General features: G+C 41.1%; 1 protein-coding gene across 1 annotated transcript in view; it reads right to left on the reverse strand.

Annotated features, from left to right (window-relative positions):
* Positions 1-18145, reverse strand: part of LOC124594836 — a 198879-nt gene that overhangs the window by 26377 nt on the left and 154357 nt on the right. Inside the window, exons 3-4 of the mRNA XM_047133286.1 lie at positions 12747-12835; positions 5297-5384 (exon numbers count right to left, since the gene is read on the reverse strand). Coding sequence (XP_046989242.1) covers positions 5297-5384; positions 12747-12821 — 163 coding nt within the window. The 5' untranslated portion in view covers positions 12822-12835. The remainder of the gene's footprint in view (positions 1-5296; positions 5385-12746; positions 12836-18145) is intronic.

The raw sequence follows: 18145 nt of genomic DNA on the forward strand, positions 1-18145 counted from the left end.
ACGCCCTTGTCTGGTGCTGCTAATAACAAGTTTGTTAAACTAGCCGCCCTGCCTGCACCTTCAACTCCCCGCAACGACAGTGCATCAGCCTCTGTGGAAGACTCTGGGGCACATACTCCATCACCTAGCAACTACCCACAGGAGCACAGGCCCGCCCAACCTTACTGTTTCTTCCACGCGAGATTTGGGGAGCAAGCTCGCAAATGCCAGTCACCATGTTCTTACCCAAACTCCAACCGCAGATAGGCTACGGTGCCACCTCCTGCGATGTAAACAACGGGCACCATCCCACATTGCACTCCATTTCGGACAATGACAGTAAGTGTGGTCGAGTCTATGTTCGCGATTTACGATCAGGTGTATGTTTTCTGGTAGACACTGGTGCAGACATCTCTTTGCTGCTGGTTTGCCTAGCAACCAATAAAGTGCAACCACACAAAACAGTACTTCGTGCAGTGAACTGGTCTACCCTCCAGTGCTCGGGTTCCAATTTGTATACGGTGAAACTTTCGCCCGAGTGCAAGCTGGAGTGGACGTTTCTAGTGTCAACAGTTGAAGAACCTATTCTCGGAACTGATTTCCTCAAACACTATAGTTGTCACTAGATTTTGTGCAAAATACTGTGTTTTACTCCCCCCTTAACAAACATATTCCTTTCGCTTTGCCGAGTGACAGTTTGGCTAAAACCAAACATGTGTGCTGTGCTAAGAAGTGTGTAAACCTATTCCTGGAGCTGCAATCTTGGACAAACAAGTGGCTAGTGGAGTGCGCCAAGTCTTCGAAGTTGCGGATGGAATGTACGGAAATGCTGCTGCATCTCCGCGACATACACCACGAGTTGGCCTCTACACAACAACGCCTCGCGGCACTACAAGCAGACGACTCGTCGGCTACAGACAAGGTCAGTCTGTGCCAATCTGGTGTTCCCGTGCCCGCGCACGTTAACGACAATGTTGTAAACTCTGTAAACTGTGTCAGCACCCCCTTTTGTAATGATAGTGTATGCCCGAGTGCTCATGCTCCTTGCGTTCCGAATGGACAATTAACTTGCCAAGCTCGTGGCAATGAACTACGGCCATCTGCTGTTCGGCCACGCACACTCGTGCCTACAGCGCTCATAGTGGCATGGCCCGCTACCAAGAACCAGTGTACCAACCTCGCCCATGTTAACACGTGTGCGGCCTTTATGCAGCCTACGAGCGGGTGGCACACCTGTACTTCCGTGCCCTCAGCGCCACAGCTTGGCCCATCAGCCACTGCCTGCTCCGCTTCACGGACATCTGACTGTCGTGCCGCGCCACGTTTTGCAGTAGTCACTAATGGCACAGTTCATTGGTTACGTCTAACCGATGGGCCGCCCATATCACAACACCCACGCCGCCTCAAGCCGGAATTTATGAAAATTGCAAAAGAACAATCGGATGATCTGTTACAAAAGGGAATAATTGAATCTTCTTCCAGTTGCTGGGCCAGTCCTATCCTGTTTGACCAAAAGAAAGACGGTACTTAGCGTATGGTCGGAGACTATAGGCATTTGAATGCCCGCACCATCATTGATAAATATCCGGTCCCACACATTGCAGACTTCAATCATGCGCTCGCAGGAGCAAAGTACTTCTCTGTTTTGGGCTGTAAGCACGCATTTCATCAGATTCCTATGGCTCTAGAGAGTATTGAAAAGACTGCCATAACCACTACCTTCAGGCTGTTCCAATACAAATTTATGCCGTTTGGGTTGAAAAACGCCCCCCAAACGTGGCAGCGTTTCATCAATCAAACTTTATCCCATTTAGACTTTTGTTTCGTATACATGGACGACATATTGGTTTTTGCTTCTACTTTGGAACAGAGTGAGGAGCGTGTTCAAGTCGTGACAGATATTTTAGCAGCTGCTGGTATTGAACTGAACAATAAAAAGACTCAATTGCACCAGTCATCCGTCACATTCCTAAGTTATGTTGTGTAATCGGTCGGTCTGACACCACCACAGGACAAGATCAAGCCTGTTCTCGACATGCTACGCCCTCAGACCTATAGGAAATTATGCAGGTTCATCAGAACAGTTAATTATTACCAGAAACATTTGCCAGCCGCTTCTGCAGTGCAGGCTCCTCTCACAGATGCTCTCGCTGGCCCACAAACTTCTGGCACCCGCCAGGTACCGTGGACACCAGACATGGACAAGGCATTTAATGAACTCAAACAGCTGTTGGCCTCCGCTGTCACTATTGCTCACCCACATGTGGACGCCACAATGTTTATCACTACTGACGCTAGTGACAATGCCATCGGCGCAGTACTGAGTCAGACATACAACGATGTTACGACCCCCCTGCAGTTTTTCTCAAAAAAGCTAAACAATGCGCAGAAGAAATACTCAGCATTTGACAGAGAATTACTTGCAGTTACGAGGCCATAAGACACTTCAGAACTGATGTTGAGGAACGAGATTTCTATGTGCTCACTGATCACAAGCCGTTGGTTCCTGCCATTAAAAATCCTGCGGCTGATCCGCCCCCACGACGCTTTTGTCACATCGATTACATCTTGCAATTTACAAATGACATTCGCTACATCCGAGGAGCGGACAATGTGGTCGCTGACTTTCTCTCGCGTGTTGGTGCTGTCACAACCTTAATTGACTTAACGGACCTACCTCGGTTGCAATCAGCAGACCCCGATACCATGTAGTTAATTTCAGACGACAGCTCCTCTCTCCAACCGGTACGCTCTACTTTCCCTGGCATATCTGACTTAGTGTGGTGTGATGAATCGACTGGTATGTTGCGGCCATTCATTCCAAAGCCCCTTCAACACCAGGTCTTTGACAAACTACACACATTAGCACACCCCGGTGTCAAAGCTTCCACCCGTCTGGTAGCTAAACGGTTTGTCTGGAAAGACATGCGCCGTGACTGTCAGTCTTGGGCAAGGGCATGCATGGTGTGTCAACAGAACAAAGTTTCCAGGCACACTTCTCCACCCCCTGGCTGCTTTGCCCAACCGCCAGGCCGGTTTCACCATGCTCATGTCGACCTCGTAGGCCCTTTGCCCCCCTCCGAGGGTTTCCGTTACTTGTTTACAGCTATTGACAGGATGACTCGGTGGGCTGAGACTGTGCCTATTCCGAACATTACCTCTGAGACAGTAAGTCGAGCATTCTTAGATTCGTGTATCTCTAGATTTGGCTCACCTGTTTACCTCACCACTGACCAGGGGCGACAATTCGAGTCTTCAGGTTTCTCTGACTTATGTAAAATGTGTGGTATTGTCAAAATTCATACTTCTGCATACCACCCCCAAAGCAATGGGCTTGTCAAGTGATGGCATCTGTGCGGGGGGGCTATGTGGCGTAGAGCGCCATAAATATTGATATTTGTTCTGTGCGTAAGTGTGCTATCTTTGAGGAGAGGGCTTTGGGCAGGGTTGGATGCTAATGGCAGTTAGCCTCCGGACTTGTATCTGTGTAGAAGCTAAGTGTGAATAAAACTGTATCTGAGAGAATTCTAGTTGTTTACCTACAACTATTCAATACTCCCTCAAGCCTATTCACACTACATGGCAAATAAAATCTATCCAATCATTTTTGCCTGTTGGTCCAGATTTTACAATAACTTCTTTTATTTTTCAATATTTATATTTGTTCTTTGTCACATATCTTTTGTACCTTTCTGCCTTACAAGAAAGGAACTAGTTTTAATTCCCAATAATCTGATAATGACTGCACATTATAAATGTGCATGTTCCCTTAACCCTATTGTGGTTACCTCTTCTTCAGTTATTAGTAAACTGTGGTCGCTTAGTGGAATTCCTTTTCAGTCTCTGTGAAGTATCACAATGATGTACATCATAGTGCATCAGAAGATAAATTCTGCTGTTACATACAAACATCATTATAGAGTAAATGCTCTAATAAATAAGTGTAGAAATTCTAAAGAAATATTTGAATACTGTTGTTACTTTTTCATTAATTTTCTTAAACTGTAAAATTTGAAATTCAGGTAGGCAGAATGGTACGCCACAAAGACTGAAAAGAATGCTGTGAAGCGAGCACTGTTTACTAATAACTGAGAAAGAAGTAACCAGAATATGGCTAAGGTACACATGCACATATAAAGTGTGTAGCAAATGTCAAATTATTGGGTATTAAAACTAGTCCTTTGTTATAAGACAGAAAGGTGTAAAAGTTACAGGACAAAGTAGAAGATATAAATGTATAAAAATAAGAGAAGAAGTTAATTTAAAACCTGGAACAATAGACAAATATGATTGACTAGATCTTATTTCTGATGCAGCGTGAATAGGCAGTTGCTACAAGAGATACAAAAATAACACACTGGCCTTGCTTCACTGCTCAAAGTTCAGACTGACTTTCTGTAACCTAGTGCTGTGAGGTCCTTGTGTTATGGGATCTGTAAATAAGCATAAATTAGCATAAATTTCTGGGACTGCAATTCAGCAGGTGGACTGGAATGAGGGATCATGTTGAGTGGGGTGGACAGAGGGAGAAAGAGGCAGGAAGCAGGAGGGGGGTTGGGGACAGGCAGCTAGCAGCTTGGAGAGAGGCAACAGGTGTGCTGGTTAGAAATGTCGGAGTGTGGGGTGGTAGGTGTACAGGCTAGGCACGAGACACAAGTATATCCGAACCAGCGAGTTCATGTACAACATGTGGCATAGAGGTATGGATTGGAACTGGGTGACAGGAGAGAGAAAAGGGAAGCTATTGGGTAGAGCGTCTGGGGACAGTGGGTTTACAGAGATTGACGTTGAGAAGATTATTGGAGTGCAGCACATTCTTCTCTCCTGTAAACCTCACTCTCTGATTCTCTGTTAATCCAATGTTCCCCTCCTCTGTCCTGTCACCCCCTCCCCCCCCCCCTCCCCCAATCCATGTCTCCACATTGTCTTCACTGTGCACCGCACAAACTCACTGGCCCAGGTGCCTTGTGTCATATGCCTAGCTTGTGCATCTGCCAGCCCTCGCTCCTGTGTCCCTATCCTGCACACCTGCTGCCTCCTTCCAACCTGCTACCTGCCTGTCGTCAACTCATCCTTCCACTTCCCACCTCTTTCTCCCCCTGCCCATCCCACCCAACACAATTCCTCACCCAGTTCACCTACCAAGCAGCAATCCCAGCATTGTGGTCCATCTGGCAAAATGCAGGTGCACAGGTGTGTGTGTGTGTGTGTGTGTGTGTGTGTGTGTGTGTGTGTGTGTGTGTGTGTGTGTGTGTGTTTGAGACAGAGAGAGAGAGAGAGAGAGAGAGAGAGAGATTATTTTATGAGCAGAACTTACCAATTAGAGGTGGCAATGTGTCAATCACAATTGTCTGCATCTTCACATTTGTAACAAGAACAAAGATAAGAGTAGCAATTGCAAGAATCTGAAACAAATAAATAGACAATAGTATTATGCTTACAAACCAACAAATTAATAACAGCAAAACTTCAAATGATATTTAAAGATGATGCATCAAATTTACAATTATATAATTATTTTCTACAACAGCTGTGGTTGTCAATGTAAAATTAATATATGGATTATCTGCCATAAATGAATAAACAAATAGCCATCAGGGAATGTAGCAAAAAGAGGAAGATAATCTTGTGCACATGATTTTTCTGTGCACTGCAGCTCTTGTCAGCCATTGACTTACTCAACAATCTGCTTTAATCTATTGCATTAAAAGCCAGTGTTTTGCCAATCAAGTCAAAGCCAGTGTTTCACTGATCAAGTCAAAAAACTGAACAACAAAAATTCTGGGTGGAATAATAACAAAATGGAAAGGACAGATTGCTACTCACCTCACAGAAGAGGCATTGAGCTACAGACAGATACAATGGAAAAGAATAGTAGGAATATTCAGCTTTCAGACTAAGTCCTTCATCACACATGGAAACACACACATTCACACAATCACAACTCACACACACATGGCCACTGTTGTCTCCAGTCACTAAGGCCTGGATGGAGCTGTGCCTGAGGTGAGCAGCAGTCTTAGCTGGGATGGGCAGTGGGGGTACAGAACAGGTGTGGGGCAGGGAGGGGGAGGGATAGCAGAACAGAGATGGAGAAAGGTGCTAGTGCTGCCTATGGGAACATGCAGGGACATGGTATGGACAGGATAGGGCTGCTAGAGTTGAGGTGGCGTAAGCAGATCCCTGACAGCTTGTAGTGCTGTTGCCAGCTTTCAACTCTGAGCAGCTACCCCTGCAGCAGAAACAGTAGCTGTCTACATAGCTGTGACAATACTAAGGTGTTCCCATGGAGACATTTGCAAAATCGCATTACATTATTGACTGAGGTAGACCCACAATGCTGTCACACCCAGCCCAAAGCAACTGTCAGGAATCAATTTACACTGTCTCAACTATAGCTGCAACACTGGGAGGCTGTGCAGGGTGGGGGGAAGGGGGGAGGGACATAGAGAAGGGATAGGACTGTGCAGGCAGGTTGGCATTATAAAAGTGGGAGCTGGAAAGGGAATAAGCAGACAGATGATAGCAAGTAGCAAAGGTTGTTACCAAGGGAGTTACAGGAATAAAGGCTATTTTACAGGGAGAGTACCTATCTGCACAATTCAGAAAAGATGGTGTCAGTAGAAAGAATACACACAGCAGAAGCTGTGAAGCAGTTGTTAGAGGGAAACACATTGTGTTGGGTGGCAGACTCAACAATTGAGTGGTCCACCTGTCTTTTGGACACAGTTTGGTGCAATTCATGTGGACAGACAGCTGTCAGAGGTCATGCCCACATAGAATGTGACACAGTGGTTGCAGCTAAGTTGGTTCACCATGAGGGTGCTTTCCCAGGTGGCTCTGTCATTCATGGAGTAGGAGATGCCTGTGACAGGACTGGAGTAGGTGGTAGTGGTAGGATGTATGGAACAGTTCCTGCATCTAGGACAATTGTAGGGGTATGAGCCTTGAGGCAAGGGGTTGGGAGCAGGAGTGGAGTAGGGGCAGACAAAGACATGCATATGTTGGGTGGGTAGGTGGAATACCACTGTGAGAGGGGTAACGAGGCTATTTCTCACTTCAAGGCACAATGATAGATAGTCAAAACCCTGGGGAGAAAGTGATTCATTTACTCCAGACCTGTGTGGTACAGAATCATGAGAGAATCACTCCTTAGTGGCTGGAAAGTGCTTATGTGGAGGATCGTAGATGTCTGGGAAGACAAGGCACATGAAATCTGTTTCTGGACAAGGTTGGGAAGTGGCATATTTGGAGGGAATGCTCAGAACTGCAGGTGCTGACCCTGGATGGCTAGGTTGTATGGAAGGGACTTCTTCATGCAGACTGAGTGCAGCTGTTGAAGTGACAGTATTGTTGGTGGTTGGTAGTTTCAATGTGGGTGGAGGTACTGATGCAGCCATCCTTGAGGTGGTGGTTGACATTGAGCAAGGTTGCCTGCTGGACTGAGGAGCACCAGGTGAAGCAAATAGAGGAGAAGGTGTTGACGTTCTGGAAAAATGTGGATAGGTTGTCCTCACCCTTCATCCAGATCATGAAGATGCCATCAATAAAATTGAACCAGGTGAGGGGTTTGGAGTTCTCTGTGGTTAGGAAGGATTCCTCTAGATGGGATGTGAACTGGTTAACACAGGATGGTATTATGTTGGTGCTCATTGTTGTACCACAGATTTGTTTGTAAGTGATGAGGTAGTGTTCAGTGGCAGCAAGGCCATGGGCATTGGGGATGTTAGTGTAGAGGGAAGTGGCATCAACAGTGATGAACAGGGTGCTAAGTGGTAAAGGAAGAGGAACTGTGTAGAGTTAATGGAGGAGACTGTTGGTATGAAGATAATTTATTGAAATATTTTCAACCCCCATCTTAAAGTATTATCATTTGGAGCAATGCCTCTATCCATGCAGCATGTAGGTAACTAATATTCCTGCAAAATATGCATTTACTCACATAAATAAGCTATCAGTAAAAGATAAACAACAGATATTTGCTATAACTGAGGAAACAAGTGCATTTTTAAAAGTAGCGGTGTCCCAATAATTTTACTACATTTAATTTAGCCTGCGTAAGCTGAAATAATGTATAGTATGTCAACAGTTGTTTATTATTAATGCATTTTCTAAGAGCTGCTTCTCTTTGTTAATATGTACTTTGTGACTCACTTCACAGCTATGCAGGTTCTCCTTCATTTTTTATGTATCTATTTACGGTATTTATTTGCACTTCTAGTTCCATAGGAGCAAACTGAAAAGCCAATCTCCATGCTCATGAAATGAGACAGTCATTATCCAGGCAAAGTTAGTAAAAAATTAAATAAAATTTACATGAATCCTACACAGATGACAAGCTGCTGGGTGTGTATCAGAATAATTAATAACATAACACAGTTAGTTGCTTAACATTTTTCCACAAATTCTTGAACAGAACAGAAGGAATGAACCATGAGGGAATTCTTCAACAGCTGCATGGGGTAGCCGCGCAGTCTGCAGTGCCTCACCATGGTTCGCATGGCTTCCACCCCACCGAAAGCTCGTGTTCCCCCTCAGGCATGAGTGTGTGCATTGTCCTAAGTGTAAGTTAAAGATACATTAAGTAGTGTGTAAGCTTAGGGACTGATGACCTCAGCAGTTTGGTTCCATAGGAACTTACCACAAAAAATCTTAAATTTAGAGTTAAAAGCATGAGGATTGCTGCTATGATTTGTTAATTTTTGTGGTAGTTTACTGAAAATGGATGTGACAGGATACCATGTGCCTTTTGGCACAAAAGTCAAGGAGATACAATACAAACGCAGATTGCATTTATGGCTAATATTGTTAACAAAAAAAAGTGTGTATTGGAAGGCTGATGTCAGAAGTCCCAGATTCCTGGACAGGGGTCAAAAAGAGGTTCATGAACTTACACTGCATATTACTCAAACTGATTGTTTCTGGGACAAAAATACACGTTGTGCGCAGGAAATGTCACCCTTGAATATGAAGTAGTATGTTATAACCAAATGAAAATAAGCAAAGTAGACAAATTTTAGTGTTAGACCAGCACTTATTGTGATATTGTTCTGATGGTAAATATATCAGCACTTTGTATCTGAACAAGATCCTGAGTATGAGTTTCCCATGACAGCTTACCATCACTCTGAATACTCAGGAATTTGGAGTGTTCAGACTCACAAATCATATGCTCATTTGTGTAATCAAGATGCCAGTTTTAGCTGAATTTTATGTCAGGAACTGTGAAAGCTGAGCCTTACTGTGATTTACATTAATAACGGCATCCATGGACATGATGAATGGGTGAATATTCAACTGTAAAATTCTCTCATCAAATTTGTCCATTTTCTCACAAAAATCAATACCTAAATATTCAATGTGCTCTTTGTAGTATTTAGCTATCATATTTTAATTCTTGATATTTCTTTGTGATTAGTCCAAACCTGGAAACACAGCTTAGGACTAATTTAGACATGGAATTTTATGCAAGGCAATAGCCATCATGAGACTTAGATGATAAAAAGTTCCACGTGTTATGTATGCACTATTCTGTCTCTGCTTTTGTTTATGATCTTTACATATCTAGAGTCAGTTTCTTAACCTAATGGCAAGAAAGGTTCATACCATTTCTAGGAGTCTTAAAGGTGCCAGTTTCTTCTACATTTATTCATTTGCAAGACAGCAAGTTCTTTATTCTGTGGCTTATCAATGGTTGGAAGACTTTTTATTGACTCTATGATCCTTACATTAGCAGTAAAAATACAAATAATTAGACCACAGTGACATCCTATGGGTTAAGAAGAATTAAAAGTGTTTATCTAGCTCAGCGGATATCTCAGCAACTGATAGTGGGCCATAAATGAAGTAAAACAGAAAAAATACACAAAATGGCTCTATGAATAGATTAAATATTTTAATTACAAGATTTGTGGACCACAAATATGTGAATGAATGAATGAACAATAAATTTTTTGAAATAAGTGCCCTTGTATTTCAATACTTTTAGAAATTGGTATAAATTTATGAAAATTTAGTGGTATGCCTATTTGGAGAGCACAAGACAAGTGTAAATAAATTTCCAATACTTTGCTGCTCACTGTGTATACTTTTTTAACTGTAATTGAATTTTAAGGCATTTGAGCTGTGCACAGAATCAGAGAAAGTGTGAATACTGACTCCTCCAGTAATCTGTTATTAATATGCCTCTGCTGATGTTATCACAGGTCACTGAGATGAATAAATGCTTTCTCTCTGCTGTTATCCTGTAAGTCCATACACATTTTGTTTTACTTCAAATGCTCAGTATCTTATAGTGTTCAAGGACCACAAAAGAAGGTGTAATTTCAGTTTGACCTTTTGTAATTCATAATACAAAAATTGTTAGTAAATTGTTGAAACTGAATAAGGGACTCCAACACTTTCAGTAACATTAAACGTCATGTAGGTACTTGTCTTCTGGCTAGAAGATACTGTTTTATGAGGGAAGCTATATATCTACAGTAAGATTACTTTACTAATGCACAAACAAGTTTTGCCTTTATTTTAGTTTCTGCTCCTCATTACTGGATTAATTTTTTGATGATAAAACAAACTTTTATGTAACCCTCCACATTTTACCTAAGTCATGCAATGCAGCTATAGCAAATAAATATACAAGTGCCAGGAATTTTGTAACTAATCAACCATGACAACAACCACTATGAAAAATGAATATTACATTTTAAAGTCCCATCAATATTGACATCACTAGTGCTGGAACTTCGCTTATTTTTGACATGGTTAGTGAAAAGAATTGACCTGTCCTGGCCTTGTTGAAGGAAGCATCCCAGTTTTCACTTGAAGTGATTCATGAAAATCAGAGTAACTGCAGGAGAATTTGAATTCTGCTCTTCCCAAATGATAAAACTTTACACTACATCACTGCAAAACTTTCATTACTGCATGCAAAAGCCTGTGGCAGACCAGAGGAATTTCCTCTATTTGTGTTTGTCTCACAGATGAACCTAAAGCTTCTTCTTGTCACTCATTTCTACACACACTTTCCAAACTCTCCACAGGTGCTTATGATACAATGCTGGCTAAGAACTTCTGAGAGAAAGGATACAATATAGAAGATTTTAATTTTAACTACAGCCTCAGTGACATTAGTCACATTAAATTTTTAGACACTTTAACACTGTGACTGACACTTGTGACAAGTTAAAGCTGTATGTGAAACAGAAACTCATACATAGATCATTGCATTTTGTGAGCAGTGGGCTAATATTTACAATCTGACACACAGTTTCACAGAATACTCTCGTCTAAAGTACAGACACATGTTTTCTCATCAACTGAGTTTCTTACGGCAGCTTCTTCCCACAACTGACATTGTAAACTATCTCCAATTATTTTAATGGAATTCTCACTTATATTGCTTACACTGTACTAATCCTCAATCAGCAGGTTTTAATGTGATCATTTCGCCATCATATCCAGATGGAAGATTAGTTTTTAGGCACGTCCTCCAGCCCATTATATAAAATTCACATTATAATACAATTAGATTGCTCCTAACAAAAAAGTCATGTTTCTTGCACTTATCCATGCACTGGAAAAACAGCACATTAGAAAAATATGCATCTCTGGCACACATTTCAGCTTTTCTCCCAACACATGTGCAACAACAATCAGTTATATTGAAAGTTACATTTTGCAGACCGTATACATAATTTGTACCATCATGAATGGTTCTGATAAACTTTTTTCCATCATGCTTGAATTACAAAATTAAATTCCATCCAAACAGTCTCTGGAAGGCCCTATGGTATCGACTGGCCACTGAGTCATCTTGAGTTAATAGGTGTCACTGGATGTTAATATGAAGGGGCATGTCGTCAGCACACTGCTCTCCCAGCCATTGTCAGTTTTTGTGACCGGAGCTGCTACTTCTCAATCAAGCAGCTTCTCTATTGGCGTCACAAGGGTTGAGTGAACCTCACCAGCCAACAGCGTTTGGCAGACCCGAACGCCCATCCATCCAAGTGCTAGTCAAGCCGACAGCACTTAACTTATATGGTCTGATGGGAACCAATGTTACCACTGCAGCATGCTTGAGTTACAGTGAACCCTGAATTTCTGTGTCTCAGTGAATATTTGCCATGGTTACACACAACAACATTAGGTGATTAGATTATAGTAAAGTAATATGTAGTCTCAATTGCACATTAAAATTCATTGGTGACTGGGACCTGATGTCAATGATATATTGTCATGTTCCCCATTTGTAAGCATTCTGGCAGTTTGATTATGTAAGTAGCTTTGCATTTGAACATTAATATCAGTAAACTTACATTTTGTTTTGTTGGAGGAAACTTGAAAATGTATGACTGACATCTAAAAACAGCCCTTATTAAATTTTAATGTGCAAATGAGACTGTGTATTACATGCTAAATTTATTGTGGTAGTTTTATGAAGCAACCTGTATCATAATGTTAACTATGCACGGAGAACTGAAGATGGTAGTACAGTTCAAATAAAAATCACTGCTTTGGTTAACATGAGGTACTGAAATTGGTAGTAATGCAAAATTCAAAGTTACTGATTTAATTTTATAGAAATATGTTTGACTTTTTGTACCATTTCTTAGGGTGCTTTAGGATTTGTAATGAAATATCCATCTGCAGTTTTTAATCTAACTGACAACAAAAAGTAGATGGTTAACAAAATCAGAGCACCATATTGATCATAACATCATTCTTCCTTATCATACAGTGAAAAATAATAAAAAGAAGAAGTCACTTACGATGCCAAGTAGCCCTGTGATGATGGTTCCCCACTTAAGGGAGCCACAAAAGCAGCATCTGTCTAGGATTGGCATGTTTCCTGTAGTATCTGGAACAAAATCAACACAAACAAATAATGTATGAGACTGAACAATTCAGATAAGGGCTGAAAATGAGAAACTTCTGTGCAAGGTACCCGACATATACTAAAATAATAACAGTCACAAATTATAGTGATTAATGGATAGAATACAAATTACTCTGTTTCTATACCCACTGTCTAATAAAAGAATTTTAAATACACTGAAACTTAATAAATTAAGTAAGTTTAACACTCAAGGGCAATGTTGGTAATACAGGGTGTAGCAGCATTCATAGCATAATTTGACTTGCGTAGTACAATGACATACTGCAGGAATGCATGCCAGCTCGTGCTGCATTTGTGTACTAATGAGCTGCCATTTTGAGTGTGACATTGATATGGAGTGGTGGAATGCACAGCATCGTGCCTTTGCTGTTGAAAGTTATTTCAAGAATAACGATTCTGTTATTGCTACCCAACATCTATTTTGTCAACATTTCAACTTGAGACATCATGGGAAAGTTCCAGATGGACGGACCATTGTGAGGTGGGTATGCGCATTTCAAACAACAGGTTCTGTTTGCAGTGGCAAACCAGGAAGAAGTGAAAGAACTGTGCAGACACCAGAAGCCATGGAAAATGTTCATGCTGCACTATTGCGTAGCCCAAAAAGATCTGCAAATCGTCACGCATAAATTGTGCATATGTCCAATCGCTCATTCAGGAGGATATTGCACAAAGATCTCCATTTTCACCCATATAAGCTGCAGATTGTTCAGAAAATTAGTCCTCGCAATTGGGTTTCACCCGAAACATTCTGCTTAACCATGCATGATCTCCTTCGCCAAAATCCACAAATTTTGCACTCCATCCTGATGCCAGATGGAAACTTATTTCGAGTTATATGGTTCAGTGAATCAACAGAACATGTGTTATTGAAGTGATGTAAACCCATATGAACTGCACATCAAGCCCTTGCACAGTTCTCAAGTCACAGTGTGGTGTGGAGTTACTTCCTTTGGGATTATGGGCCCTTAATTCTTTGAGGATGACAGTTGTGTGGTTGTAATTGTTACCAGTGAATGCTACCTAAAGATGCTGCACGACTTCGTTCTTTCCCAATTAGGTATGGTTGATGTGGATGTGAAACAATTATGGTTTCAACAAGATGGAGCGACCTCGCGTACAGTCAGAATTTGCATGGATTTCTTGCATCACTTCCCAGTAGACTAATTTCCCATTTTGGTGACATTTCCTGGCTGCCTCGCTCACCTGACCTTTCGGGCGCAGACTTTATCCTTTGGGGCTGCTGGAAGCAATAAGTGTTCCAAACACATAGTGCCACCTTTCCTGAGTTGAAGGATCACATCAGAACTGCTGTCACCAGTGTCCCATGGAATACATTACTCTGAGTTATAGAAAGCTTCCAACACTGCCTAGATGATTGTTATGCAGAGGGGCATCATTTGACAGAGTCATATGCAAAAAGTAATCCATGCAATGGACAATGACTAACACATTAGTAAATGGCATACCTTTAACTATTAATTGACATAAGAGGTAATAAATAAATTACAGTTACTATCTGATGGTGTGTTTTAAATATCCTACTATGAATGCTACCGCACCCTATACCATGGTACATTTCCATGGCAAATTTCAGTTATATGTTGCATTGCTCTTCATGCCCTTTTTCTTTGCCACTTCCAAGGCAGGAATAAGAATTATGAAGCTCCTGCAATGTGAGTGTTGTGAGGAGTATTGTAGAGTGAATGTGTTGGATTGCACTAACGAAGGGTAAGTGGACATAGGAAGTGAACAATATACATATCTGTGCTCACAAGGTTCAACAACAAAACTGTAGCTGTTATTGCAGCAAAAGCATATGGTTGCTGATAGAGATATAATTAAACTGTTTACCTGGGGTCTTGCAGATTCTGCTGACTGACAAGTACAAAATGAGATTAAAAGTAAAAAGTGCGTGAAAAGTACCGTTGAATCCTCATAGCTCAATAATAAATGTACAAAATTTGGTGAATTTTTGCATCACTGATATCAGAGTGATCATCTTCAACAGGAAAATCACAGAAAAATGACAGCTAAACAGAGCATGGAGTTTTTCTCTTAGTGGATTCCATATGGCTTTAAAATCAACACTATTTTGGTGACAAGTTAATGGTACTTCTATACTTTGGCCTTATTGTTTGGGTGGTCCTTGAGAGTTCCATTAGCATCTTAACTCTATACATGAAAACATGAATTTTTTTCACAGAGACAGAGAAATCTTAGGCAATGTGAGAGCAAGCACACTTGGACGTTTTATATTTCAAAAGCTCACTGACACACACCTGTACATAGGAGCTACTAGGTGCCACCACCTGTCTCAAACAGCACGCACTCGGATGTCCTTGATTCACTAACCCCATATCACATCATAATTGGAACACCTTCAAACTATATTCCTGGAAATTTTGTGTTTGTCTAAGTGGCCACAACCCAATACAAACATATAAACAGCAGAACAAGGATGAGGCCTTCAAGATGATAGTTCACCTGCCATATATTGCAACTGTTTCTGTGGAAATACACAGTGTACTAAGAAAACCAAAGAATAAAGTGATTTTTCATGCTCAATCAGAAACCTTGGCATTTTCAGAACTGATTAAAGGTTCCTTGGAGCTTCATGAGGCAGTTGCTTACAGATTTCTGTGTTAGTGCAGCATATCCTATGTAGGGCAAATAATATGCACTGTTCATGGGTGCGTCATGGATTATCAGCAGCCTACTCATCTCCTAAAAGCTGGCAAATCCACCGCTGTCGAACATTCTACTTCAAGTGACCATTCAAGGAAACACAATGAAACAAAAATTGTCCTCCTTACTTCAATGTTATGGATCTACATTATCAAGGATTCAGTGGAAATGTGACCGTCTGTGGCCCTTATCAATTGGGATGGCAGTTTCCATTTAGATGCTGCATGTAATACTATCTTGGAAAAATAGGTAGTGTCATTCTGTGATTCTCTTATTTTATCACATAAAGGCGATTGATCTGCTCACAATGGGGGGACCAGGGAGGGGGGTGGGGGCACACTTGAAGCAGAGCACAGACTTGTAGTAGAAAGGATGCATGTGCTCAAGCAATGCATGGGCTTTGAAAAATGGGTACATCATGCATGCGGTGGTGGGGTCTTTAGGGGAGCTCTGTACATTTTTGCCAGTAAGCACCTGAAAATGACCAGAATACTTTGGATCAGAATATTGTGGCAGCTAACTTTGCCCAAAAGTTTCAGGAACAATCAAAATGCTGTGAAAATTTTACACTTAACATATAATGCAGTTTGAGACATTCAAACTCTTCTAATTTGTGCATATGTTATTAGCATCTGGCACAGCTTAGCACCTATAAAAATTAAAATTCTTTCTTTTTACCTTCAGTTGTACAGTAAGTAATTTTTTACATTCCTGTTGCTTCCTGCACACTCTTAGTAAAGACTCCTGATGTGTGTGTGTGTGTTGCCATGTGTCATCATTTTACAAATGATTTGATGCTAGCCCCATCTCTAACCCCCTTGTCTTATTCCTTTCACCTAAGCATACCTATTAGGCTTACATACAGCATCTTCAATATTCTGTTTAAAATACAGGGTGTTTCAGGAAGATTGAATGATTTGAGAGCTCAATATTTATTGAGAAAATATATTACAAACATGGGATGAATTGCAAAATACTAACAAATTCTTAAAGTTTAGCTATGCTATTACAAATGCTCTATGCATTTACCAGCAGTAGCATAAACAATGTCTACATGATAGCTAAATTCGTAATAAATTTTACACAGTGTATCTGCTTTTACAGAAGTTATGGCAGCTGTTATTCTGTTCTTCACATCTTGCATGTCACAAGGTAAAGCAGAGATGAATACACTTTTCTTCACATATGCCAACAAGAAAAAATCACTTGGGGTTGTGTCTGGTGACCCTGGAGGCCAAGAACGCAGGGCACTGTCCCAGGGTCCCGTGCATACTATCCAGCATTGAAGTAGAGCGTCATTGAGAAACTGACGTATGTTGTGCTGGTGTGGTGGAGTTCCATCCTTCTGGAAAATTAAGTCATCAGAGTCCTCCTGAAGTTGTGGAAAAAAACAATACTGTAGCATGTGAAGATAGCTAATTCCAGTCACTGTTTTTTTTCTCAAAAAAGTAGAGACCATACACTTTCTCATGAGACATGGCACAAAAATGTTCATTTTAGGTGATTCTCTTTCATGATCAATAATGTCATGATGGTTCTGGAATCCCCATATGCTCATGTTATGTTTTTTATCACTAACATGAAATGTTGCTTCATCACTGAAACTTAACCATGAACTGAAGTCAATCCATTTCATTTTTTCACCAACTCCAAGATCTTGCATTAATTGAAGTCTGCATGGCCATGAACTGAAGCCAATCCATTTCGTTTTTTCACCAACTCCAAGATCTTGCATTAATTGAAGTCCGCATGGCTTATACACACACGCTTAACACTTGCAGGCAGTCATATGAGGCACTGCCAGTTCTCTGGTTGTGCAGTAAGTAGACTTCCGTAGACTCTGCTCAAATGTTTGCTGAATTATTTCCATCACATCATCAGAAGTGCAACATTGAACAGAACTCTTACCTTTGCACAAGTGTCCTGTCTGTTCAAATTGGTGATACCAGTGACAAATGTTTTTGGGAGTAGGAAAATTTATGCCAAAATACCAACAAAAAGCATGCTGAACCGAAACGCTGACTCACTCTTTGCAAACTGCAGCATACAAGATGCCTTCTGTTGAGCAGATACCACCTCATTTTTGGCTGAGTGCAAACTAACAAGATGCACTGACTGACATCTAACGGCAATTTTCTGAAACTATGCCATGCCCATTCAAACAACACACATTTACTTGTAGGCACGTCCCATATTTCATAATTATTATCGCCCAAATTCACGTCATTCTGTTTGAAACATCCTGTACAGTGCTGTTTGCTTATATCTACAGTTTTTACTCTCTGCTGGATATTCCTGTGTCAAACTGTTTCTGAATGTTGTAGAATCTGCTGTACTTACATTTTCTATCCTCTGGTTCGTATTTCCCAAAGACTTTTCTGCTCAAGGATTCTGTTCGTACCTCTCCATTTCATACTCTCACAAGGGACTCAAATTTTTACATTACTCCTTTCAAATACTTTCAGTTTCTTTTCTGTTTTGCAAGGGCCATATTACTGTAATGCGATGCTCTAGATGTCCTCTTTCAGAAATGTCTTCCTTAATTCCATGTTATAGTTTCCTAGCAGCAGAGTTATTGTTGCC

Source organism: Schistocerca americana, chromosome 2, assembly GCF_021461395.2.
Source record: "Schistocerca americana isolate TAMUIC-IGC-003095 chromosome 2, iqSchAmer2.1, whole genome shotgun sequence".
In the NCBI taxonomy this organism is placed as follows: Eukaryota; Metazoa; Arthropoda; class Insecta; order Orthoptera; family Acrididae; genus Schistocerca; species Schistocerca americana.